The sequence below is a fragment of the Microtus pennsylvanicus genome, chromosome 3 (assembly GCF_037038515.1).
Source record: "Microtus pennsylvanicus isolate mMicPen1 chromosome 3, mMicPen1.hap1, whole genome shotgun sequence".
NCBI classification, from domain to species: domain Eukaryota; kingdom Metazoa; phylum Chordata; class Mammalia; order Rodentia; family Cricetidae; genus Microtus; species Microtus pennsylvanicus.
Window position 1 is genome coordinate 38,643,815 of NC_134581.1, and position 27,511 is coordinate 38,671,325.

Consider the following 27,511-nt stretch of genomic DNA (forward strand, 5'->3'; position numbering starts at 1 on the left):
TGTATGTTTTATGAACCACATGGCATACAGTGCCCATGGAGGCTAGAAGAGGGGTCAGAGCCCCTGGAAATGAAGTTGGAAATAGTTGTTAACCACGTTGTGGGTGCTGGAAATCAAACCCCAGGTCCTCTGAATGGCAATCACTTGTACTTGCCATATGTGCTTGCTTAGTGTTTTAATAAGCAGATGACTTTGATCATGGCAGTTTTGCATTTCTTAATTTCTTATTTTTGAAAATTTAATATATTTATACAATATATTTTGATCATAGCCATTACTTATCCTACAAACTCTCACTATTACCTTCCATGTTTCCCTCCAAACTCCATAGTCTCCTCTAATACCCCAAGTCCAGTTAATACTGCCGTTGTTTACATGTGTTTGGGACCACCTACTAAGACATCCACAGTATACTAGCAGCCACATCCCCAAAGGAAGTGATCGATTCTCTGCTGCAGCCTGTGAGAACAGCTCCAGAATTGTATCCAGAGTTGCAGAAAAAAATATCTTCAGAGCATCAAGGACATTAGGAAAATTTCTTTTCTATCTAAAGGAAAAAGACATACAATCTGAAGGTCTTGCTTTTTTTTTTTTTTTTATTTCCTGGTCTTGTACTCTAGTTCCAATTCTCTAGCTCTAATTCTCTCATTCCAATTCTCTCCATTTCCTTTGTTCACATAGCTTATATAAACACATTCAATAACAAAACTTTTTTTAAATTGATTTTATTGAACTGTACATTTTTCTCTGCTCCCCTCCATTCCTCTCCCCTCCCCTTCATCCTCCTCCTATGGTCCCCATGCTCCCAATTTACTCAGGAGATCTTGTTATTTTCTACTTCCCATGTAGATTAGATCCACGTATGTCTCTCTTAGTATCCTCATTGTTGTCTAGGTTCTCTGGGATTGTGATTTGTGGCCTGGTTTTCTTTGCGTTATGTTTAAAAACAACTTATGAGTGAGTAAAAGATAATTGTCTTTTTGGGTCTGGGTTACCTCACTCAAAACAATGTTTTCTAGCTTTATCCATTTTCCTGCAAAATTCAAGCTGTCGTTTTTTTTTTTTTTCTGCTGTGCAGTACTCTATTGTGTAAATGTACCACATTTTCCTTATCCATTCTTTGGACAAGAGGCATTTAGGTTGTTTCCAGGTTCTGGCTATGAACATAGTTGAGCACATGTCCTTGTGGTATGATTGAGCATGCTTTAGGTATATACTCAAAAGTGGTATTGCTGGGTCTTGAGGAAGGTTGTTTCCTAATTTTCTGAGGAATTGCCATACTGACATCGAAAGGAGCTGTACCAGCTTACACTCCCACCAGCAATGCAGGAGTGTTCCCTTTACCCCACAACCGCTCCAGCATAAGTTTCCATTGGTGTTTTTGATCTTGGCCATTCTTACAGGTGTAAGATGGAATCTCAGAGTTGTTTTGATTTGCATTTCTCTGATGACTAAGGATGTTGAACATTGTCTTTCAGCTATTTTAGATTCCTCTGTTGAGAGTTCTCTGTTTAGGTCTGTACTCCATTTTTCTTTTATTGGATTATTTGTTCTTTTGATGACCAATTTCTTGAGTTCTTTGTATATTGGAGATCAGCCCTCTGTCTGATGTGGGGATTCCCAATTTGTAGGCTGCTGTTTTATCTTATTGACCGTGTTCTTTGCTTTACAGAAGCTTTTCAGTTTCAGGAGGTCCTATTTATTAATTGTTTCTGTCAGTGTCTATACTACTGGGTTTATATTTAGGAGATGATCTCCTGTGCATTCAAGTGTACTTCCCACTTGAGGTTTAGTGTGGCTGGCTGTATGTCTTTGATCCATCTGGACTTGAGTTTTGTGCATGGTGATAGACATGAATCTATTTTCATTCTTCTACATGTTGATATCCAGTTATGCCAGCACTATTTGTTAAATATGCTTTCTTTTTTCCATTTGGTATTTTTTGCTTCTTTATCAAAAATCAGGTGTTCATAGATGTATGGATTAATATTTGGGTCTTCAATTCAGTTCCTGTCTGTTTTTATGCCAATATCAGGCTGTTTTCAGTACTGTAACTCTGTAGTAGAGTTTGAAGTCAGGGATTGTGATGCCTTCACAAGTTCTTTTATTGTACAGGATTGTTTTGGCTTATCCTGGGTTTTTTGCTTTTCCTTATGAAGTTGAGTGTCGTTTTTTTTTGAAGTCCGTGAAGAATTTTGTTGGAAGGAATTGCATTGAATCTGTAGATTGCTTTTGGTAAGATTGCCATTTTTACTGTTATTCCTGCCTACCCAAGAGCATGGGAGATCTTTCCACTTTCTGGTGTCTTCTTCAGTTTCTTTCTTCAAAGATTTAAAGTTTTTGTCATACAGGTTTTCCACTTGTTGTAATATTTTAATATGGCCCCTGTGATTGTGTTTATCTTTCTCTTCATTTCTATATATTTTTCCCATTATCTGTAGTACTTGATGTTGTGTTCTTAAATTCCTTTAAGTATTTTTATCCTGGGAAGTTTTGATTTCTCCTTCTATGAATAGATTTTGCTACATATCATAATCTAAGTTGACAGCTTAAGCTTTCAGAATAAGCTTTCAGAACTTAGAATACATCTTTCTAAGACTTCCTGCCTTAAACATCATAGTTGAAAAATTAGGTATTACTTTTGGTAGATGTACCTTCGAGAGTGACTTGACATTTCTTTCGGTACCCTTTATTCTGTGCTTCTAACGTTTTGACAGTATGTTGTGTTGGGGTGGCCTTTGTTTTCCTTTCTCTTTTGGTCTTTTCTATTCAGTTTTCAGTTAGACCTCTTGAATAAGGCATCTCTTCCTCCAGGTTTGAGATAATTTCTTCTGTGGTTTTCTGGAAATTCTAGCGTAATATTCCAGTGTGTGTATTTTGTTTGTTTGTTTATTTTTAATGCCCATAATTTGCATGCCAGATCTTTCCACAGTATCTGAAAAGAAACAGACCAAAAAAAAAAAAAAACTCCCCAAAACCCTGAATTCTCGTGTGTGTGTGTGTGTGTGTGTGTGTGTGTGTGTGTAATTGACCTTTGTTTGTTTGGGTTTTGAGTGTTACATTTCCTCTGCTTATGCCTTTTAGTTGAGTGTCTTCATAAGTTGTCTGTCTTCATGTAAAGCAAAAATAGCACACAGACCTAAGGCATTTTGCTTTGTAGACAATTCTTTGCTACTTTATGCACATTCTCACATTTCTCTACCATGCCTTTACCTTACAGATGTAAAATGGCTGATCTGAAGAAAATTGTTTGGGGGAGATTTGCAGTTTTTGGATTGTTCTGTTTTGTTTTCTCGGCACTTCCTGTTCTGACTTGTTCTATTTTTTGGGTTTTTAGCATGGAATTAGTTAATAGTAAGATTTTTAACCAAGATAATACTGGTCATCATTACAGAATTGATACTGTATCAATATTGAATGATTAGAGATTATCATTTGCCATTCATTTACATGAAGAGATAGACTATTTGAATAGCATATAAAAAGAGAAAACACTGCTCTTCAATTGTTTACATTGAATGTGGATTTGTGTGTGGGTATGTACACATATGTGGAGGCCAGTAGTTGATGTTAAGTGTCTTTCTCAATCACTCACCTCATATTTGGAGGTAAGACCTTTTGCACCTGGCTTTCTCCAGTTTGCTAGGTTGGTTAGCCATGGAGCTCTATGGGCCTCTGGGCTCTATTTTCCCAGCATTAGACTTATATATTGTGTATCACAATGCTTGGCTTTTTGGTGGTTTCTGAGTTTTGTTGGTTGTACACAGCAAGCACTTAACAAACTAATCACCTTTCTAGCCGTTGGTAGTTTTGTTGTTGTTTAGTCTTCTTAAAGTAACCAATTATAACTTATTTATACAGTTGTAGATGTATAGTACAAGAGTAGGTAAGGAGTGTCAAAGCCTTGGGAGTTTTTATGGAGAGTAATTGATATCAATTACTACAGCAGATATACTGTTGGATGAGGATGGGCTGCTTGTTCATCCAGGCTGCTCAGCTAGCTTAGCCCCCACTAAATGAACTGTGTTCATTGAATCACTGCTTGGCCGATTAGCTCTAGCTTCTTATTGGCTAACTCTTAATCTTAGTTTAACCCATCTCCACTAATCTGTGTATCACCATGTGGTAGTGGCTTACCAGCAAAGTTTTGGCATGCCTGACTCTGGCCAAGGCTCCATGGTGGCTCCCTGACTCCACCCTTCTTTCTCCCAGCATTCAGTCCAGCTTTCCCTGCCTATGTAAGTTCTGCCTTTCCTTTAGGTCCAAAGCAGTTTCTTTATTTATTAATGGCAATCACAGCACACAGAGGGGATTCCCACATCAATACACTCTTAATTATCTTGGGTAGGGAAAATAAAAAGAAAGATTCTTTGTATGTCCAGGGAACATACAGAGATCTTGAGACTCCAGACTCTTCTATGATAATAGAAGTTATTGTGTTCACATTTATAGGAGATGAAATAAAAGCTAGAATTTTCCCAGTCTTTGTTGTCTGAATTTTCTTCTCACTGATGAAATGACTGGAAGGAAGAAAGTAACAGTTAATGAATGTGCTTATTTATTGTAAAGGTCATAAAATTAGTATGCTAAGAACTTTTTCCTGTGACTTAACTTCTTAAAAGTGATACTAAAGAAGTGAGTTAAACAACAAAAAAACTTTGCTGTGATAAATTGCAAATGATCATGATCATTTCATGCAATTCAAAAAAACTCTTAATACATTAGAATGTGTAATAAAGGAGGTAGACATGGAATTTCTACTCTTTGCTATCAATGACACCATTAACTTGGGTCTTTTATTTGTCTCTAAGTCTGTCTTTCTGTCTTGCTTAAGCATCTTTTCCAAAGGACCAGTCAGATGGGCCAGCAGGTAACTGTGCTTGCCCCACAAGTTTGGCAGCCTCATTTCTGTCCTCATAACCCATGTGAGAGTAGGAGAGAACTCCCTCCTAAAGGTTGCCCTCTGACTTCACAGTTGCATGGTGACTCAATTGTTACTCACACAAGTCATCATCATCATCATCATCATCATCCAAGTGCACACAAATAAATAATTTTTCGTTAATTGTCTTTTGTTTTTGAGACAGGGTTTTTCTCTGTATCTCTGGCTGTCCTGGAACTCACTGTAGACCATGCTGGCCTTGAACTCACAGAGATCTTACAGCCTCTGCCTCCCTGAGTGCTAGAATTAAAGGTGTGCACCACCATTGTCTGACTAATAAATTTTTAAGAATAAAATCAATATCTAGGATCAATTCTTTTATTTTAGTGGAAGTTTTTTTTTTTTATTAAGTATTCTAGTGTCTTTACCGGTTAGTTGGAAGGCTAAATAACATACTAAGTGTACTGTATTTCCTTTTCAGGAGATTGTAAGAACAATGTTCTTATAGCAGGAACCATTCAAGTAAATGGCCATGGAGGACAGCCATCAAAACTTGTGAAGAGAGGGCCTGGGAGGAAGCCTAAGGCAGAAGCTAACACCAGCAGTGGTGAAGTCACTCACAAGAAGAGAGGTAGAAAGCCCAAGAAACTGCAGTGTGCAAAGCAAGAAAACTCTGAGCAAAATAACTTGCCTCCAATCAGGACTGACTTGGTTCCTTCTTCAACATGCAACTTTCTTTCTGAAACTAATGTTGTTAAGGAGGATTTGTTACAGAAAAAGAGTCGTGGAGGTAGAAAACCCAAAAGGAAGATGAAAACACAAAGCCTAGATTCAGAACTCATAGTTCCTACAAATGTTAAAGTGTTAAGGAGAAGTAACCGGAAAAAAACAGATGGTCCTATAGATGAGGAAGAAGAGTTTGAAGAACTCAAAGGCTCTGAACCTCACATGAGAACTAGAAACCAAGGTCGAAGGACAGCTTTCTATAATGAGGATGACTCAGAGGAAGAGCAGAGGCAGCTGTTATTTGAAGACACCTCTTTGACTTTTGGGACTTCTAGTAGAGGACGGGTCCGAAAGTTGACTGAAAAAGCAAAGGCTAATTTAATCGGTTGGTAGCTGGAAGTAAAATTTATTATACTTCAAAATCTGTGAAGCAGGTACAGTTAAGGTGTTAGTAGAACTGAAGTTTCTGCTTCCTGGCTGCTATGATGGATTAGGGAATGTTACAGTTTGACTTGGGTAAAAAGGAGGCAAAAAAGAAAATAAAAAAAGACAAATTTAGAAAATAATTTACGTCTTTGAATGAAAAAATCTATATACATATATATTTCAAATGTTTGCTATTTATTGCCCTTAGGTAGGTTATCATTTTCACATTCATTTCATTCACGGTTTGAAATTGAGAACCTGTTACAAATTCTTGCTTTATTTATGGAAGAGACAGTTCTGCTACACTCTTAAGTATTACTAGTGATAGAATGTTTCCTGGTAAAGTGAATTATTTTTGACCAAGTAAGGTACATTTTTACTGATGCAGAAGTCATGCCCTTAGGAAGAAAGCTATTACCCAGTAGCAGTACATTAAACGTTTCCTCTAAAGATAGCTTCAAAGTTCCCACCATTCGTTATCCTGAAGAATGTTAGTTGTAGGGTGTTCAACACAGAATATCTAGAGGAAGCTTTTATTTTACTCCATTTCTGCCAGACTTAGGAGAAAATGTATTGATGCAAAGAAAACATATCCACATTGGAAAACATTTGACTGTCTAATTTTTCAGACCTTGATTCTTATATCAGTCACTCTGTCTCTGTTTATTGTGCCAAAGACTGAGAATCAGTGCAGTGGAAAGCCTGTTTTTGACTGTCGGGACAGCATACACTTTTCAATACTGGAAAAGCTATATATTCTAAAGAGCAAGTTATTACGGGATTATGCTGAGTTGTATCTTTTTTTGGTACTAATAGTAGGGAAATAATGCACTGGTGGGTCCTTTGACAGAGATATCTTAGAGAAAATGGTTAAGTGGTTAAAGGATTCAAGGAAAATACAGGAAAAAAAAGTAAGAAATTTGATGTTTACTTGATGTGGATTAATGTCATTTTTAAATTTCAGATATATCCAATAGGCTAAAATGCTTACAAAGAACCATGTCTGTGTGCGTGTGTATATTGCTAAATGGGTGTGATTGAATATATATATATATAAGTATATATATACACAAATGCATACTGAAGTACTATTACCCAGGTATACATTCTTTTTTCAGGATTTTTTTTAGATAGTAGTAGAATGAAAACAATTTTAAAATGTCATACTTTATAGTTTAATTTTAAGAAAAAGATTGGTTATTTTCAACTATTAAAAGTTAAAAATAGGCCAAATCACTTTTTATGCAATCATGTTTTATACATTGGTCTCATTGCACATTGTGTTTTTTCTGCACTTTTTACGGTATCCTTATCACGCTGGTATCTCAATATACACTCTAAAGAGAAACACCCATTTAATGATTGTGCCTTGTATTCTATTATTTTTTGCATCATTAGTAAAATTAAGTTGTCTATTGTAAATGATAACTATATGACTTAGGAGAATGTATTACTATATGTACTGCTATGGAAAAGGAGAGCAGTTATTTATTTGTTTATGGTACATTAGTTATTTTATACCTTGAAAACCAACGTAAATGCCATTTCTATTGTTTAAAATTACTTTTTTTAAGTTTTAAGAATGTAGTATTTTCTGAGGACTGATATGGTACAAAAAAATGTAACCAAAATTTTCAGATACTACATTTTTAAAGAGGAAGAATGGTGAAAATATATATCAGCATGACTAATCCTGATGTAGAGAATAAAGTCTTTAATTGAACCTTGGCAAAATATATAATTAGATTATATAATTATTTCCTTGTTTCCAATAAGGATAAATGTTATCTGTCATTTAACTGTCTCGAAGAATGAAAAGTGATGCATTGGGCTTTTTAGATCATTTCTAACAAAATTTGTAGAGAAACCCTCCAGTGAAACTTAAGTGAACCATTTTCCAGATCTTAACTGGATTGCTATGATTTTACAGTTGAAAAATAATTTCAAATTTTTTAGGTTTTTGTACATTTATTTTTTTCTAACAAATATATTGAACTATATAATTGAAGTTAAGTAGTTAACGCTTCATAATGCAGAAATGGACGACGTGTTATATAGAAAAAAATGAGTCAATTTCACCGTTATTAAAAATGATAGTGTGTATGTTGGAAATTTAAGTCATTAAAGTAATTAGTTGCTTTTGAAGGGAATCTATTTGAAAAATGTAATTTCCTGATGTTATCTGCATTGTATTAGAAAAATAGACTAAAATCCATTTTTATAGAAAAAAATGTAGTTGTAAGGTGTGTTCAGTAAAAGAAAGCTCACACAGTCTTAGTGTGGAAGACCTCTTGGATGGTGCACAGATAGTTCCAACTTCTGAGCAATGAAATAAATATTTCCATCTTTCTTATAACAAGGAAATATATTATTTCTGTTTTAAAGACACTGTATATTTATGACCATGTTTGGACATTTTTTTCAGACACTGGTTTCTTAGTAAAGCAAAATGACTTGGATCAGATTATTTGTAACTGAAACACTTAAGATATATTAATACCAGATACAGATTTTATATTTTTATAATTTAGCTTCTGTAGATTGTAAAAGTTGAATTGAGAAATTTAAGTCATCATGTTTTGGGTTTTACCACTTGGAAAAGTCTCATTTGAAAGACATTAACATCATGTATGTTTATAGACCAGAAGGAATTGATAGCATTTGTCTTAGGTAAGCAATAAGAAAAATATCAAGTTTACTGAAACTTTCAGAAATAAAATGTGTTATGCTCATGGAACATAAAAAAAAAAATCAGTCTTCAGGCTGAGCTCAGTGGTGCATGCCTGTAATCCCAGCGTTCAGGAGATTGAGGCAGGACCATCAGGAGTTCAAAGTTACCTTTAACTGCAAACCAACTTCAAGACTAGGGCTACAACAGCATCAACACTCCCAAAACTAGTTTATATGTCTAATATTCAACCATTGTATTCTTTTATGCTATCCTGACTTCACAAAACATGAGTTTAATAGCATTTTAAATGTTGTCACAGGGTAGTTCAAAGATTCCGTCTAATTACAATCTACCAGCATTTGGAAGTGGAAATGTAGGTTCTTAAAATCTCACCCTAAACAGCCTTCTCTAGAGCAATCTGTCTCTGCATATGAATATACTGAAGATTAAAGGCCTTATTGCCATTGTTTTATTGCATTGTATTACTGTGACTCTAAAGACTGGATTACTACAGAACTGTCTTACTATAATTGAATAACTGTAGAGCATTCGTCGGGTGATTAGGCCACATTGGACCTAAAAGATTGACTGGATTTAGTTATACTTGGAAATTATGTAAGACCGTGAACAGCAAACACATTCCCTTTCCACAGAATTGTTAACGGAACTGTCCCTTAGCTGCAGCATCGTAGATTAGCCAGATACCTTCACAGGTCTACTGAAATCAAATTTTAGCCCTGTGTGATGTTAGCAGCATTTGTATGATTAATTTCAGTCAGTAGTGTTCTTCACATTCCATTTTATACACCCATAGCTATTTATAAATTTGTTTCAAATGTTAAGTTGAAAGGAACTGGTTTTAAGCTTTCTATCTAAAGAAAACAAATTGATTTTTAATATCTTGTTCACCTGAAATTTATTTTTAGTAGGTTGAATGGACCAAGGTACTTGTGTGATAAAGGGCTATTATCAGTGTTCATCCTATATGCAGGAAGTATACTATTTTAAAAGTGAGAATGGGCTTGGGAGATTACTTTCGTCTAGACTATTACTCCTAATTTATCTAGAAGCTGTTGCTAACAGTAGTAGCTTGATTAGGTAATAAGCTGTCTTACACTAAAAGTGGAGAAGGTACCTTTGTTTGCATTTTTTTAAAAAAAGTTCTCGATTTCTAGATGATTTAAACTAAAATTAATGCATTTACTAAGAAACTATTTTGTTTATAATTATACTTATCAAAGTGCTCCAAATGAAAAAATCAATTTGAACTATGTACAGTACCCCAGGAAGAGGTCAAATTGAGTCAGAAAGACTGTAAGTACCACTGTGAGCGCTCTGGAGGTGAACCTGCACATGTTACAGTGAGTAGACTATCTGAGCTATAAATATATTTTTTAGTTTCAATAGCTGTTTTGAAATACTTTTTTAATGCAGATAAAAATATCAGGAAATTAACCTTATATGGCACAAACCAAATACATAGTAGTCTATGGATGAGTTTCTACATTTAAAGAGCTAAGAAGATAGGTTCAGGATTGTATTATAGTACATGCACTTACAAGGCAGATGCACACACATACTGGTTACTTTCAAGGATGTGGGTGTTGATTTATCACAACAATAAATTAAAAAATAAGATACAATGTTATGTTTTTTAGACCATACCGAAACTGCAAGAAGAGACAGGTCTTAAAAAGTTATTAAGAAAACTACTAAATCCTACCATGGGATACTTAGATATGTGTAGGACATAGCTCAATTTTTAAAAAGCAACTGACCTAAAGGGTTAAAGTTGTAACTGACACATTTCAAATTAAAATTATGTTTATTTTGTACAGAAAGCAATGTTAAACACAAGCAAATCTGTTGTATGTAATAAGTGACAGAGTTTTTAAAAATTATTTAGCTTTATTGATGTTTTTGTTTTATTTTCTAGACCTGGAGTATCATGTCATAAACGGCAGTCTTGCACCGAGGTAGCAGGCCCTTTCTTTTTGTACATACTGATTGGACCTTTATTGTTCTGTGGACACTTTCTATGTTAGTTTTGATGCATAATTCTTGGAATCCTTTTATACAAACTAGAATGTATGTGTAAGAATTCCCATCCCTGCAATGTAGTAACTATAAACTTATTTTTAAATAAATAGAAAACTTGTTTTTCTAAGCCATTTTGTAGAGCCTCATGATTTCTTTGCTGTTTTATTTGTTTTGGTTAGTTTTGGGTAACATTAAGCAATTGGTACATACTCAGTAGGCAACTTACCAAAGCAATTGTGATATAGAAGCCATTATGTAAATTCTAGTTCATTAGAGGTTCCATTTTTCTGTCTATTTGTGAAATGTTAAAATCACTATCAAAGATTTCAAACACCTATTGTAATTCCAGAGTGACTAAAGGTTAAAAATAAAGACTCCTTTGCCTTTCTATGTGTCTATTTAAAACAGCTTTATTGGCTCATTGTACGTAAGTTATTACATTGGTAATAATTATTATATTTTTATGAGGGCTACACGTCGAGAACATTTTGCATAAACATTTACTTAAAGGTGAAGTTTTATAAAGGCATTTGTACAGATTTGTGAGAATCCTGTTTTACAGTTTGGCATGATGGTGCATATTTTAATCCCAGAGGATCAACATTTCAAAACCAGCTGGGTTACATGAGACCCTGTCTCAAACAACAGTGCTTTTTTTTTTTTTAAGTGCTATTTTTTACTCTTTTCCTACCAATCTGTTTAGGTTGGCATACATATTTAAGAACTCTAAGAATCTCCAGTTTTAGGATGAATATTATATAGAATTATATGTAAGACTTTAAGTGTAGTCATGAGGCGAGCAGGCCTGCTTTTAATCCCACCCAGCTCCTGCACAGCTAGCTTAGCCCCGGAAGTAATAACAGAGAAACTATATATTTAAACACTGCCTGGGCCATTATATCTAGCCTCTTCTTGGCTAACTCTCACATCTTAATTAACCCATTTCCATTCATGTGTATTGCCACTTGACTGTGGCTTACTCGGATGAGTCTGACCGGAGTCCATCTCGGAAAGGGGAGCCATGGCATCTGCCTGACTGCTTTCTTTCTCCCAGAGTTCTGTTTGGTCTACTCTGCTTATATAAGCTGCTGTCCTATCAAAAGGCCAAGGCAGTTTCTTTATTTGACCAATGAAAAGTAACACATAGAGAGAAGGCCCTCCTACTCCAAGTAAGATTAAACATAGTGGTAATTTGTGTTACTACTAATCATTCTCCCTAAGAAGTTGCATTTAAATCATTAATTGCAAAAACATTGCTAAATTGAAACATGTAATGATTTTCAGGTACATTTTCTTTTTAAATTATTCTGATGCACCTAATATATACTTAGGAAAAACAGCCAAGAAAAATTAGTTCCAAGCCATCAGTTTGAATTGATTTTTCCTAACATCAGTTTTATCATCTAGGTCTTCCTAATATTTAAGGACAGTAAGATTAAAGTCCACAAAGCCCCTGTCTAAGCTTAGTTACAGGACCTTGTAGTTCTGGTTCTAACACATCTCCCATATATGTTGGTACTATTTAAGGAAAAGGGTTGTAGGAAGATACAATTTATTAGTGTCTTGGCTTATTAGTGTCTTGGGCTTATAAGACATGCTAAGCATGATGAAATGAAAGCTCTGTTTTTTAAACTGAAAAACGGGAGTTTGACATTCCAGACATTTAAAAAGAGTAAGTAACCTAGCACGGCCATTTTGTGTCTGATCTTCATTGTAAAATATTGGAATCAATCTTTAAAGTCTAATTCAATCCAAGCAGTGATTCTTAGTCTTATCTGAATCTTGACTTTTGTATTTAGGTCTTAAACTTACCTTTTGATATAGACCACCAAGCAAACTGTTTTGTCATAGTCAAATTGCAGTGTGACATTTACTGAATCTTTGAAGTTTTGATGAGCTGTTATAATTTACTGTAATAATGTAAATTGTTGTTTACTATTAATTAAAAACAGTGAAGTATGTCATTTTCCAAGCAGAAATCTCAAAGATAGTTTTAATGTAGAAGATCCTGAAGTTTTAATTTTTCTAAATTTAGGATCTAGCCTTGTGAGAAAGCAAAATAAATCACCTGGAAGAAGCTGCTTCATTTCTAGAATGGCAAACAGTATTTTGTCTCATCTGTCTACCATTCCCAGTTCCCTACCATGAACATGCAGCCTGAATTCTTGGTACTAGAGAAAGCCTTATAGATTCTGTTCTCAAAGAACGGTGTTAGGGCCTAACTAGGCTCAAGGATTTACCTTTTTTTTTTTCCTGCTTGGAACTTCCTCAGGGCTGAATTGCTCCTCCAGCTGTGATGTATTCTAAAGCATTTAAAAGCAGATCCATTAGCTATAGCAGTCCTAGCACAAAGGACAAGTTATGGGAAAACACAAAACTCAAAACCTGCATGAGTGAATAAAGACTTTGGAGAGCTCCTATGTATTTTAGAGAGTCTAGAATGTCATGTGCATGACCAGGGCTGAACATTTGTTCAGAGAAAAGTAGTTAACTGCCTGCATAAACATTGATGCGCCAGTGAAGAGTTGGGGTATGGCAATTTTATTTAGGCTTCAGAGATTCAAAGAAGTCTCAGTGAAGTTACTAGCTGATCAATTGATAGACTAATGGAAAAGGGAACTTAGTGACCATACATGACGAAAGATTCTATCTTTATTTAAAAAAAAAAAAAAGTTTAGAAACAACCAAACAGCTGCAATGAGCAAGTGCTCAGAAGGTAAGATTGCTGGACTCAACAAACTGGTTTCATAGAACAGAGGTAAGATTGCTGGATTCAACAAACTGGTTTCATAGAACAGAGGCATTACTTCATCTTCATCTCTGAGTCCCTGTTTGGCTTTTATGCATGAGCCTGGTAATTCATCCCTGTAGCAATCATTGCCACTTAATTAAAAAGCACTTGGCAAAATTTAGATGTATTTCTGTCATTACTATTGGGGAACCAAATGTTAACTATTTTCCCATAGTAGTGAAAAGTGGTTTGTTTTTTTAAATAAAATGGAATAATGTCAGTTCACTGAATGACAAAGTAATAAAAAATCTTAAAAACAGCAAAATTTGAAGCAAGTGCTGTAATCTTATTAGTTAAATGAACAGATTTGGTCAGTTCTAGCCAGTCTTCTGAGTTTTTGTTTTGCTTTTATCAGATGTGTATTTCCTGTCCTAGATCTCTTGCCAGGCTTTTCTCCAGTGCCAGACTTAGAGATAGTAAGAACAATGGCTTTTGTTGTTATTAAGAATGATACTTTCAGCACTAGTCTGCATATTTGTGAAATTCATCTAGTTTTTACAACTTCCAAGAGGTCAGCACAGTTAGCTGTGTTGCATTAGAGAAAACAGATCAAGGAATTTAACTCCTGTCAAAGTAGCTGACTGAATAGTGACTTGTGCATTATCCTCTAGAGATGGTTCTGATTTGGGGTCTTTTTATAAAAGACAAAACCAATAGTAACTTTATGTGTCCATGGCCATTTTTTAATTTAGAATTTAACAAAACTTAATGCTTTTAGAATAAATCATGATGTATTTATGGGTTAATCTGTGATATTATAAAGCAGATTCCAAGATGATATTAAATGTTTAAGGATTTTAATAAAGGATACCCATGAAGAAAATAAGAGGGAGCCAGTAGAGGATATGAGATCTGTTAGTGTGACTATAAAGTCAGCCCCCAAATGAAGAAGGGGAAAGGTTGGGGAGTGTTTTTACCTTCCCTAAGGCCCCAGGAAGGTTGGGTAGAGCTGCTGGGCCAACTCTTGACAGGAGTTGCTTGTGTCTCAGATGAGCACCAACTTAGAAACCCTCAGGTTGCTTTGACCAGGCAGTCTAAAGGACGTGTGCATCCACTTAAGAGGTTCGGAATGTAGCTTCTGGGGCTCTGGTCTAATAATCTCCATGTAGATGGAGTTCTGCCAGGCACAACATGCTTTGCTTTCCCATCTTCAAGCCCTGGCTTTACTTGAATCATGAGGTCTTGATCTTACTTTTACAGAATTGTCATCTTTTTCAATTTTTGGCTTTGAATCTCTGCCAATTTCAGATGTTTATAATTCAATGGCTTGCCTTCAGCCTGCTCTACAGACTCTGTGGTGTGGATTAAAGTTTACATTTGATGACAGCTTGATAAGAGTTATAATATCTAGGTTATAAAAACCTAAACTTTACCTGATATTGTTTAAATTGGTACCTACAAAATTTATTGTCTTATATTCTAAGTAATATACTCACCTGAGAAAGGAAATGGACTATTTATCAGAAATATTACAAGCAAATCTGTATATCTGTGCCATGTTCTGATTTTTTAATGTTGTAGTGAATGAATTTTTTACATAATGAGATCATCAACTAATGAGCAGTAGAAATGGAATTATAGGCAAAAGAGCTCTGTTGAGGTCAGCACAGCATTGTCAGACTTTGGGGGGATAGGCCTTTGCAGCCTGGGAAGCACTCTTGTTCCTCAGGAGCTATGGCTGCCATAGCAAGTTATTTAATATCCTGGATGTCATGATACCAAAACTCAAATAATGACTAATCTTCAGAGTTAAAGTTTATTTTTAGTCAAGATTTTCTTTGGGTTAGCTTCTGTATGATTCTTATTTTTAACATTTTAATTAAAATATAGTTTTACCAATTCCTCTTTCCCTTTTCTCCCACCATTTCCATGTCTACCCAATCCCCAAAATTGATGACTTCTTTTTCTTTATTGTTACATAAATACATAGGTGTGCATATATAAACACCGTGCTAAGTTCATTTTTATTTGTGTGTGTATTGTCATTGTTCAGGTCTTAGGCAGTCATTTTTAGGAGACATGGTCTCACAACAGACATTCTGGTTCTTTGACTCTTACAGTCTCTAAAGCTCACTCTCCCACATTGTTCCCTGAGCTTTGGGTGCAGTTATGTCTGCATTAAGTCCAGTTGTGATTTTCTGTAATATTTCCACTTGCTGTGAAGAGAAGCTATTCTGATGAAGGGTAAGAGCTACACGTATCTGTGGGCACAAGCGTAGGTTTCAGAATATAGTTTGGAATGGTGCTGATTTAATGAAGTGGCAACAGTGGATTATCTTCTAAGATCCCTGACCTCACTAGTTCCGAGTATTTGGCTAGGTTTCTAATACCAGGCATTCTTTCCCTTCTGTTGAATGGGCCTTAGTCCAATTAGATAGCTGCTGGATCTATTACTGTGATAAAACAGTGACCAAAGCAATTGTGGGTGAAAAGAGTTTACTTAGATTAAAGTCTGTCGTTGAGGAAAATCAAGGCAGGAGATTAGAGGCAAGAAATGAAGCAGGGGCCATGGAGGAATCCTGTTGAATAGCTTGCTTGCCATAACTTGCTCAGCCTGCTTTCTTATGCAACCCAGGCTAGCACTGCCCACAGTGGGCTTGTTTGGGCTTTCCCTTATCAATCCAAACAAGAAAATACAGCCCCTCTCCCAAAACAATGCCCATGGTTCGGTTAGATACAGGCATTCCCTCAATTGAGGTTTCCTCTTCTCAGGTGACTAGTTTATGTCAAGTTGATAAAAAATAGCCAGCATACTCCTTCAGGAAAAAGTTTTAGTAAGAAGTATTCTTTCAAGAATATTTTTCATTCCATGTGGCCTTCTAATTACCTCTAACACAAATATCAAAGAAAGTTTCATACTTTCTTAAGGGTTTAATTTTCAAGTTTTTGACCATCTCAGGTTCTTCTTGTCCTCTAAACAGATAGCCGGTTGCTCACGTGCGTCTTCTAGATCACTGGTTCTCAACTTTCCTAAGGCTGCCACCCTTTAATACAGTTCCTCATGTGGTGGTGACCCCCAACCATAAAATTATTTTTGTTGCTACTTCATAACTGTAACTCCACTACTGTTGTGAATTGTAATGTAAATATTTTTGCAGATGAAGGTTTGCCAAAGGGGTCACGACCCATAGGTTGAAAACTACTATTCTAGTGACACAAATGGTTTTCTAGTGTTCTTTTACATACTGATCATGGGCCTAGCTCTTCTACCACACCCCTCCCAATCCCATGCCGTCCCTTCAAGTCTCTGGTATATTCAGCACGTGAGATGGATCACATATGCTCTATGATCTCTGGACAGCCCTTTCATCTTGTTTCTATCATCTAATCCTGAAGATTGGCTAGTTCTGTGGCTTTCTTCCCAAACTTGATTTATTTGAACAGTTTGGCTGCATCTTCGGCTTCTTTTTTATATATCCCAGTGTCATGGTTTCCTGTGTTCACTGTCACTACCACCTTTGATTTGATTCCCATATGATAGGAAAATATGCGTATGTAAGAACTATTAGCTATTTTTTGTTGTTGTTGTTTGTTTGTTTTTTGAGTCAGTTTCTCTGTGTAAAAGTCCTGGCTGTTCTGGAACTTGTTTTGTAGACCAGACTGGTTTTGAACTCACTGAGGTCCTCCTGTCTCAGCCTTCTAAGTGCTGGGATTAAAGGTGTGCGCCACCACCACCCAGTTAGAACTATTAGTGATTTTAAACACATTCATTTGCTGTTTTTTTTATTTTGATGTACCTTATAAATTTGAATCAGAAGAAAAAACATTTTATTTTGTTAGGTCATTTAAGACAAAAAAAAAAAGCCCCGAAAACTGTTATGTAAACAGATTGAATGATTGTGTTCTTCAGATGAAATATTCTTCAACTGTGCTGCCTTACCCTAAGTGCAACTGTAAATTTGTTGAACATGCTATTATGTCTGTTTATGTATTTTAATACTCTTGTTTTATAAGAAGTCTTTTTCCTCTTTGTTTGTATGTTTGTTTTGTTTTGAGACAAAGTCTCCTCTTTGTAAACCAGGTTGGCCTTGAACTCACAGAGATCCACCTGCCTCCACCTCCTCTGGGATTAAAGGTGTGTGCCACCACTGCCCAGCTCCTCTTAGTCTTAAAGGAACTACATATGCTTAGATAAATTATATGGCTTTCTTAGAAATGACAGTTCTAACCTTTGTCATATTAACATACATGCTGCTTTTAAAGTTTTTATTACTTATTAGTTCTGACTGTCTGAAGAAGGGTGCTGGTAGCTGAGCCTACAACCCCAAGCATGCTAAGCACACATGACTGCTGGAAAAGCTTTGGAAAATCCAGGCATATATGGCTTATATAAAGCATTCATTACCACACACAGGAAGGGAAAAACTAGCACATATGATCTGCTCTCATATTTTGTTTTTGGATTCTTACTCAATTCACATTTGTCCTTTTCACAAAATTATTTTGAGTTAACTTATAAAACATATTTTACTTAGATATTTTGGGTTTAAAATAAAGGTTAGGGAAGTTGTTTTCTGATTTATCAGATTTACCAGGCTTCTTGCAGCAAAAGAGACAGCTTGGATGTTAAGAGCAAATATTGCTCTTTCAGAGGCCCAAGGTTGGGTTCCCAGCACTCACATCAGATGGCCCAAAACTGCCTGTTGCTCTGGCTTTGGAGGGACCTGACATCTCTTCTCTGACGGCAGCTACATGTGTGCACATACTCGCACACAGATATATACACATAATTTTAAAACAATGAAAATAAATCTTTAAAATGGTTCACCAGGATTCTAGTAGTCTGTACATGTTATTTTCACATAAACATTCTAGGTTTAGGTAACAAAGTAAAGGTAAGCTTTTTACCAGGAAGAAATAGTGTGCTGGTGCTGCTTAGGAGGCTGAGAAGAGGATTGTTTGAACCCTGGTGCTCTGGGCAACAGCGAGAACAAGCCTATTACATAAACAGAGCAAGGCTGATTGGGTCTCCTTAAATCCTAAGTAGCAGTAGAAATGGAATATGTCAGAAAAGTAATCCCTTTCTCTGCTTTGGTATTTTTTTCAATCTTGCTATCTAGATTTCTCATATATGATTTTTATATAAATTTCCATATAATAATACATCCATGGGTTTAAACCCATCAATAGCTCTTGAAAATGACAGTAGTCTAAATAGTTTCTGTGTAAGGAAGCTATTGGCCACAGGCAAGATGGCTTAATGGTATGTAAAATGCCTATGCAAAGTCCCTTTAAAGTCATGAAAAACGAATTCACTTGGAAATTTTCATTTCAATTTGAGTATGTGTTTTACATTTTGTTTTATTTTGTTTTGCTTTCTATGAGTAAATTGTGGGAAACAATTGGGGTAACCTGACATCTATTCTAAATATTTGTTCCAGGTTTGGCTAAAAAAGATGGATGTATTTTTGGAAAAGAGTATAATAATAGAACTTTATGATATGAATAATATTCTTAGTTTCCATAATTTTAGTTAATACCATTATAAGGTTTTAAAATTACAAAGCTCATTTCTGCCAAATCAGTCATGAAAACCCTTCTGTCATTTCAACTTCTCACTGGCAGTAGTGACCAGATGTCTGGCCATGGCTGTGGTATGGGAGACTCAGTTATGTCAGGTACCATGTGCAAACTTGGAGGCTGTCTGCTTTGACTACACATGACTGCAGAAAGAGCATCCTTGGGAACAGCAGCTTTGTACTGCTCATGAAGCAGGGTAGAAAGGGACATCAGAATTTCTTTCTTTAAATGAAAAGCATGGTCTTGCTATTTAATTGTGTTAAATTTCAAGCATTTTAGCATTTGCCATTTCTAATTAAGTGATATTGCTTTCAAGTTTAACAACAACTATATTAAATCCCATCTTTCTGATGATTTAATGATTCTTTAGCTTATTCACAGTTCTTTCTAGTCTTAACATCCACTGGTCTATAAGTGTTCAAATATAAGAGCCAACAGTCTTATAAGCAGGAAACTGAAACGTTAGCATTGAAAATACTGCCTGGTTTCCATCCAGATTTCTGGAAGCGATATCATAAAACCTATAACAATAACTATTGTCTTTCAAAACATGTATTATTTCCAACTGCTACCATCTGCTCCTTCCAGAGTGAAAAGTGACTCTGGTCCCTGTGAATGGGTGCTGCTGGCCTTTCTACCTTACTGGTGGCAGGGATTCTGTGGTTGCATGAAGGCAAACATTGTCCAACTCTCAGCGCTAGCTGCAGGTGTTTGTTGTCAATCAGTCAGTTGTGTGGTTGCTGTAGCGTTTGTTCTATCATCTCCAAACAATATAGCAGCCATATACTTTAATAGTATATTAAATAATATTTTAATAAGTCAAGACAGTGGGCTGGAGAGATGGCCCAGCAGTTAAGAGCACTGGCTGTTCTTCCAGAGGATCTGGGTTCAGTGCCCATCACTCACACGGCAGCTCACAACTGTCTGTAACTCCAGTTCCAGAGGATCCAACATTCTTACACAGACAAACATGCAGGCAAACCACCAATGCACATGAAGTAAAAATAAAAAATTTTAAAAAGTCAAAATTTTAAAAAGACCAGTGAAACATCTGATCATCTAGATAAAATAATCAGGAGTAGACTCAATTCTATTTATTCTTAAACATCAAATAATGTTTAAATGACTACAATGTTTAAGAAGAAGAAAATTTTGTGACTTCTCAAATTTTCTTCATAATGAAACTAATAGTTATTCTTCAAATATATACCAATCTTGTGGTTTTCAAAGAAATTCTTGTTTAAAATTTCACCTGCATATTAAAATTGGCTATTGAAAGTCACGTGACTCTGTATCACTGAATCTACCACTTTAGGAATGGGTACAATGTGGCAAGTCATAAGAATGTGTACCCACTGACTATATCATTTTAGGAATGGGAACCATGGAGATGAAGAAATCTGTTTTGCAGGTATTGAGGTAGGGTGGTATTTGGTAGATTAAGAATGATTTTTTTTTAAATTTTATTTGGTTGACATTCAACTCTGAATTAATTATACATCATTCCCTGCTCCATTTGGAATGTACTACTTTGAACTTTACATGATTAATTTAGCATTAACTTAAAAAATGCTTTTGATGATTTTTCCTTCCTTGGGCTAGAGTTGATTTATTTGAATCACTGCACTAATTATTTTAAGATGAAATTGTAATGCATATATATGATTTATTTAGTAGAAGGAAAAAGTATAACTGTGTATGTGCTACACATTCATTATTACTATCAAGTACACATACAATTTTCTAAATAAGCTTTGGAATTAAATTAATCCCAATGGAAACAAACTCAATTTAAGCATGTTTATTAAAAGTTGTAAGTTAATGAAATTTATTAGATGCTCTTTTGCAGTAGCTACATGAGGTCTTCAAAAACATATTTTATTCTGGACAGAAGTTTATGGCTTGCCTGCTGGTGAACACAAATGTGTGTTATCCTCAGTGGCATCAGGAGATGCAGAGCAGAGACACACTTCTGATGCAGTTGTAACACAGTGTGAGAGTAGTTCACACAATGGAATGTATGCTTTCACACAACTACAGACCAGGGCGTCAGGTGTGTCAGCAAGCCCTCTGCCTCTTGGTTGTACTCTTTGCTTAGATGTTCTTGTGAGAAAGATGGATTTTGGAGAAATAGCATGCCCATTAAAGACAATATGCAAACACAGATGTTTGCATGTAAATGGACATTTACATATAAATGGACAGATATTTGGAATCAATACCATGTCTTTCCTTTTTTGGATTCTGTGCAAACTAGCATTCAGCTACTCTGCTACTGATGGTCCTGTGGCTTGAAAGTAAAGTATAATATTGGACAGTTTTCCAGACACTGAAAAACTGTCCAACATAAGGAACTGACAGTCAGGTGGGAAGGACAGATAAAGGGTAATTAAGTTGCAATTAATGTGATCAGGATAAAATGGATGCATATAAAATGCAAGAACTACGTTTCTATTTCCTGTCCAAAATAGTCAAAGAGGACAGGTAATAGAATTTTATATCTAAAGGACACTTCTATTTTGAAAGATAGACATCCCACACTTCCATCTGCTGCACTAAATGGGAAGCCACGTGGCAACTGGAAGATTTAATTCTGAGATGATTAGCTTGTTTCTGGATTGTTGACGGAGGTTGCTTGTTTGTTTCCTGGCTGCTCAGCCCCAAAATAATCACACAGAAATCATATTATTTAAATCACTGCTTGGCCCATTAGCTCTAGCTTCTTATTTCCTAGCTCTTACGTATTAATTTAACCCATCTCCATTAATCTGTGCACCACCACAAGGCTGTGGCCTACCAGCAAAGTTTCAGCACATCTATCTCTGGCAGCTGCTCCATTGATTCTCCTGACTCCACCCTTCTTTCCCCCAGAATTCATTTTGTTTTCCCCACCTAGCCCAGTTCACCTTATCAGGCCAACCCAGCTTTCTTTATTCGTTAACCAATGGTATTCACAGCATATAGAGAGGAACCCCACATTTCCTCCACTTTTCTGTTTAAATAGAAAGGGAAGGTTTTTAACTTTAACATAGTAAAATTCCATATAACAAGACAGGTATCAAGCAAGAATTACAGTTGCAATATTTCTATCTACTTTATCTTTTAGCATAACTAAGGAAAACTATAACTATATAGTCTTCAACTCCATCAAAGACTCTAGAAGGATATAACATTACGTAAGTAAACAGGAGGCACATTGTAAGCAACTTCTAAAGCCCTAGAATTGACAGAGACATCTCACTGCCTGGACAGTAGTCACCTAAAGTTCTGTACTGCTGGGGCATCAATATTTAGCCTACAGGCCCATAGTATCCAGCAGACATTTCCATGAAGCAGGAAATTTCAAAGACAGTTCCACTTATATAGGCAGTTTGTCCATCACTTTTTTCTGTATTCTGCAGAACGTTTTGCAGACTCTTTTATAAAGTAGGAACCCTGAAGGACTGTCTCACCTTCTTTAGGCAACTTTATAGTCATATCTTCATGGGTCCTGCATGTCCAGTTCACTCAGTATACCTAGAGCAGTCTAGGCAAGAGCAGTTTCTTGCCCAGATGACTAGCAAACTTCATAAGGAGCCTCTTTGATGCCTCTTTGATGCCCATCATCCTCTTGAAGTAGCTTGGTGCTTCCAGGAGCACATGTGTCTCATTGTCATAAATAATCCTAAGTTCTTAAACATTTTAAATGTCATATTCTTTTAAAGGTTTTAAGAATGCCTATTCATCTGAAATACATCTCTGTACATCTAGAAAATCTAGCTAACATGACTATAAGCTTGACTATTATAGATAATTATCTATTAACCTATATTTATTAATTATACATTTTTAAATGAGGTACACAAACACCTAATCAAAAGAAGAAATATACATATAATAAAATTGACCTTAAATTTGTATAAATTAACCAAAATCCATACCAGTGCAAAGTATGCATCTCTATAGAAAATCCCCATTTAAATATAAAGAAACATTTATAAACAATATTTGGAAATTTGGGCGTAGTTCTCTTCAAACTGCTTCCTGCATTTTTTTTTTTGCTACTGCTGAATCAGGAAAACCTCTCTTAAAGGAGCCACAGCATTCTGCCAGCAAGCAAAGCCCATTTGAGAAAAAAAAATGTGGCCAAACTTTGTTTTTTAGTGTCTAGAATTCCTTTCCAAGCCCTCTCAGGTTTTATGTGGATTTTAGTTGGCCACATTGGCGCCAATTTATTGACAAAGGTCACTTGTTTATTTCCTGACTGCACAGCCCCAAAATAATCACACAGAAATATAAACCACTGCTTTGTCCATTAGCTCGAGCTTCTGATTTTCTAGCTCTTACATCTTAATTTAACCTATTTCCATTTCTACTTCTTGATAGATGTTTATTAGATGTCCGAGAGAATAATGTCAGGTATAGATTAGTAACTCATATTTAACATACCTGAATATTTTGAACTAACAGGTTACATTAAGTTATGAGTAAACTGTTTTTACCCAGCACAAAGTAAAAGTGATGAAAACCATTCACTTTTCATCAAAATTGCATTGTGGTAAATGTATTAATTCTGTTTGGACCATGTAATTCATTTTTTTTATGTTTCTGGATCCTCAGTATCAAATTCTTGCCAAAAAAAAAATCTGACTGAAATGGAATTTCTTTGACATACATTCTGGAGGACACATTAATTTCTATGAAGTTATCAGGGACTATGTCTTGAATTATACATTATTTTCCAGTTCTTATTTATATTCAGCTCCTACAATCATATCAGTAGTCATAAAATAAGCTAAATTACAACTACAACAGACTTGTACTTGTGACTAAGTGGACTCCTAATTTTATCAGTAATTATTATAAATAAACATTACTTAATAGACTTCTCTATTATAGTTATATAATAGCTATAATAGTGGGTAGGTTTCAAATATACTTCGAAAAACATTTGTTTGCCTTTTAAATACCAATTTTATTTTATTTTTTTTGGTTTTTCGAGACAGGGTTTCTCTGTGGCTTTGGAGCCTGTCCTGGAACTAGCTCTGTAGTCCAGGCTGGTCTCGAACTCACAGAGATCCGCCTGCCTCTGCCTCCCGAGTGCTGGGATTAAAGGCGTGTGCCACCATCGCCCTGCTAAATACCAATTTTAATGTTCTGTTTTTTGTACCTTTTTTAAAAGGGGACCCATAAGAAAATATTCTATAAGGAATAGGGTCAGGAAAGGTTTGTTCTAGCTTTAGAGTGAAGGTCCTTTACTTTGTCAGTGTTCTTTAGCAGTTTCTTACAGATTGAAACATTCTATCCTGCAGGTAAGTTTTTTTTTTTAACGACAGAAACCTTGTTTCTGCAGTTCTGATGCTGTCCTGGAACTCACTGTGTCTGGATCAGGCTGGCTTTGAACTCACAGGGATCAGCCTGCCTGTTTCCTAGCTGCTGAGAATAAAGATATCCAGTTTAAAGTTTATGATTGGTTGTTGTTCTTTATGTGTATGGGTGTTTTGCTCACTTGTCTGTGCACCATGTACATGCATTGTCCATGGAAGACAGAAGAGGGCAGCAGATCTCACGGAACTGAAGGTACAGAAGGTTGTGTGCTGCCGTATGGGTGCAGGAGAATTGAACCCTGGTCCTCTGAAAGAACAGTATTTGTAACCACCAACCTATCTCTCCAGTTCTACCTGTAAACTCCTTAAAACAAAAGGTAAACAACTCAATATAGCTTCAGAAAGGAAGTCTCAGAAACTGACCATATTTACTGGGCCCTCCGTCCCAAGAGTAAAGACTGCTGAGGGGTCACTCTCAGACAAGCCAAACTTCAAAGACTCTTGAGACCTTGAAGAAGCAGAAATCAGAAGAGCTGCCTGGAAGAGGTTTAGACCAGCTGAGGTACCTGGGAATTACACTCTCTGTTGAGCTGCCTGGAGTCTGGGCAGTGTGCTCCAGGTTCCCAGCTTTGTGACCTGCCACCATGCTTCAGCGGGCTTTGGTGATGCAGCTGTCTTTGAGTCATTTCTGTATCCCTTACCTGTATTTCTGTAAATGACTCCTATCAAATTCACTAGGTCACCAATTATGCTTTGGTGGTATTGTAGGGTAAAAGGGACCAGCCAATCATTGAGCACCCTGACTCTGAACCCAGAGTCAAAGAAAGAAACACACCCTATATTTGAGACCTAGGCCAGGGAGAGAAACACCTTTATCCATGAAACATCTTTATACCCAGAACTAAAGACATGTGCCCTCGCTCTGAAACTAGTGTCAAAGAAACACACATTGTCCCTAGAATCAGCCAGTGAAAGAAATGTGCCCTGGTCCTAAGATTAGAGTCAAAAAGCTAAAAAGGACCAGTGAAATAAACATTGTTTGGCCATGAAGTCAGAGTCATCTCTTCCCCTGACCAGCTAAACTGACCAATCTCTGAGCAGGAAAGAAATAACCAATCCCCCTTCTTTCTGGGAAAACTCCGCCCCTAAGAAGCCCTATATAAGCAAGCCTCTCTATTCCCCTCACTTAAGAGCAGATGAGGGAGGGTGACTTGATCGGGGGAGGGGGAGGGAAATGGAGGCAGAAATCCTTAATAAATAAATAAATTAAAAAAAAAAAGAGCTGCCCTTAATCCCTTCGAGGCAGACACTCTTCTCAATTCATCCTTCCCAAATAATTCTCTTTCTCAAAAGAGTCTTGGGTGACGACCTTAATTTGCTGGTGCAGAGCAGAAGAACCTGGCTGGGGTGTCTAAGAGCTGAGCTGAAAAACTTTGCTGAGATGCTCCCTAGGGGGCCTCAGCAAGGCTGAACAGAACAGAAGGAACCTTGCTAGGATGCTCCTTAAGGGGGGCTGAGCAAGGCCAGGCAGGGAAAAGTAACAACTTTTCCCGAAGCTGAAGAGAGAGCTACATTTCTGCAAGGGCTTCCCCTTTAGCAGAGAGTTAGCAAAAGAAGAAACATCTTGGGCTGGAGAAGCAGATAGCTCTGCTAGAACGTTCCCTTAAGGGAACAGAGCAGAACTCAGCTGTAATGGCTCTCTAGGAGAAGAGTAGGATCCCTCTATCCTGCAGGGAGACCATTCCCCCACCGCACCCCAGCTTCAGGTAGCCTGGCTTCCTGATAGTCAGGACACCTTTACTCCAGGGCTGAGCTGTCCTATGGTGGCTCTACCTCCCCTAGAGCTGTCCTATTGTGGCTCTAAGTATATCCTGGCTTCCTGATAAGTCAGGGTATCCCTGCAACACTACTGTAACACATTCCCCTACCGGCATCCATACTTGGGCCAGCCATGGGCTCTCTATCTGGGTTGACTGCACGTGTGTTGTATCTCACCAGGAAAAGTCCTGTCACACAGCAATCAGAAGTTAAATTTCATCAGCTGACAAACAACTTTATACCTTTAGTCTTCCTCTGTAACCATAGCATGCCTATGGCAAATGGGAGGTAGGCACAGGAGGGCTGCCAGGAAACACTCAGTCAGCTTGTCTGGAGTACAAACTTAACAGCAGAAACAAGGAAGGCACCACCCCAGCAGGGTGGAAGGTGAAACTGACTCGACAAAGTCCAATGACCTCCACTTGCAGGCTGTAGCATTTATACACACTACAGAAATAATCTTTAAAATGTGCTTGATAACCTTACAGGTTTATCTACAGATATTTCACACTTTCAACTTAGAGAATCATATAATCAGCCAGGCATATAAATGCGTGTGTGTACTAACGTTCCATTGTTGAGAAGAGTCTACCAACATTAAAAAGTGACTGGTTTCTCCCATAACATCTGTGTCGCTGTTGTACTACTGGGCATATCTTGCAGGCAGGTTGCTATTGCAGCTCTCGGGTTTATAGCTGGTGAGATTGATGGTTACTTTTTTCCTCCAGTAATAGGTGTAGTACTTTAGTCACGGGAGTAAAGCTTCTTGTTGGGCACCAGCTTAATTTCTCCATGGTCAATTGCAAAGTAAGTGATGTTTTCATCAATAGAGCCTCACCATCAGGCTATAGAGAGTAACCAAGAGCCTTGGCAAAGCCTATGATATTTCGGGTGTGTCTATGGGACCCCTTTGGCCAACATCTCAAAGAATATGTAACCTATTCCTGTCATTGAGGAATTTATTTGGTGGCATATGATATCTACTCGAGGTGTTGTCTCCTCCACTATATGGTAAACCCTATTTTAACTACTTTTATAATATGTACATTTTAGGAAGCTTCTATAGTAGTAGGTTTCACATGTCTTCAAAAGTTAGTGTTTGTTGTCCCTCCCCATATTACCCTCCTCTTCTGCTCATTTCATATAACTGTTCTTTTTTTTTCATTTTTTTGTTTTAATTCCATTTTCCCTTTACCACACTATATTGTTTCCCTCTTCTTATTCTCTAATATGTGCCTAACCTTTCTGGTCATTCTGATTGAAGCACATATATTTAAAGCTTAAACCTTAACACCTACACATAAAGCAGATAATGTCTATCTTTCTGGGTC

The 27,511-nt window shown here is 36.5% G+C and overlaps 1 protein-coding gene across 4 annotated transcripts in view; it reads left to right on the forward strand.

The window, feature by feature from the left end:
- Nucleotides 1–10,872, forward strand: part of Phip (PHIP subunit of CUL4-Ring ligase complex) — a 121,048-nt gene extending 110,176 nt beyond the window's left edge. For 3 of the 4 annotated variants that reach the window (XM_075965114.1, XM_075965115.1, XM_075965117.1), the window contains 2 exons: nt 5,364–5,993; nt 10,642–10,872. In XM_075965114.1, the coding sequence (XP_075821229.1) occupies nt 5,364–5,993; nt 10,642–10,685 (674 nt within the window). In that variant the 3' untranslated portion in view covers nt 10,686–10,872. Of the gene's footprint in view, nt 1–5,363; nt 6,135–10,641 lie in introns of those variants that run through there. The other variant, XM_075965116.1, reaches the window with a different exon arrangement.
- Nucleotides 10,873–27,511: the final 16,639 nt, after the last annotated feature.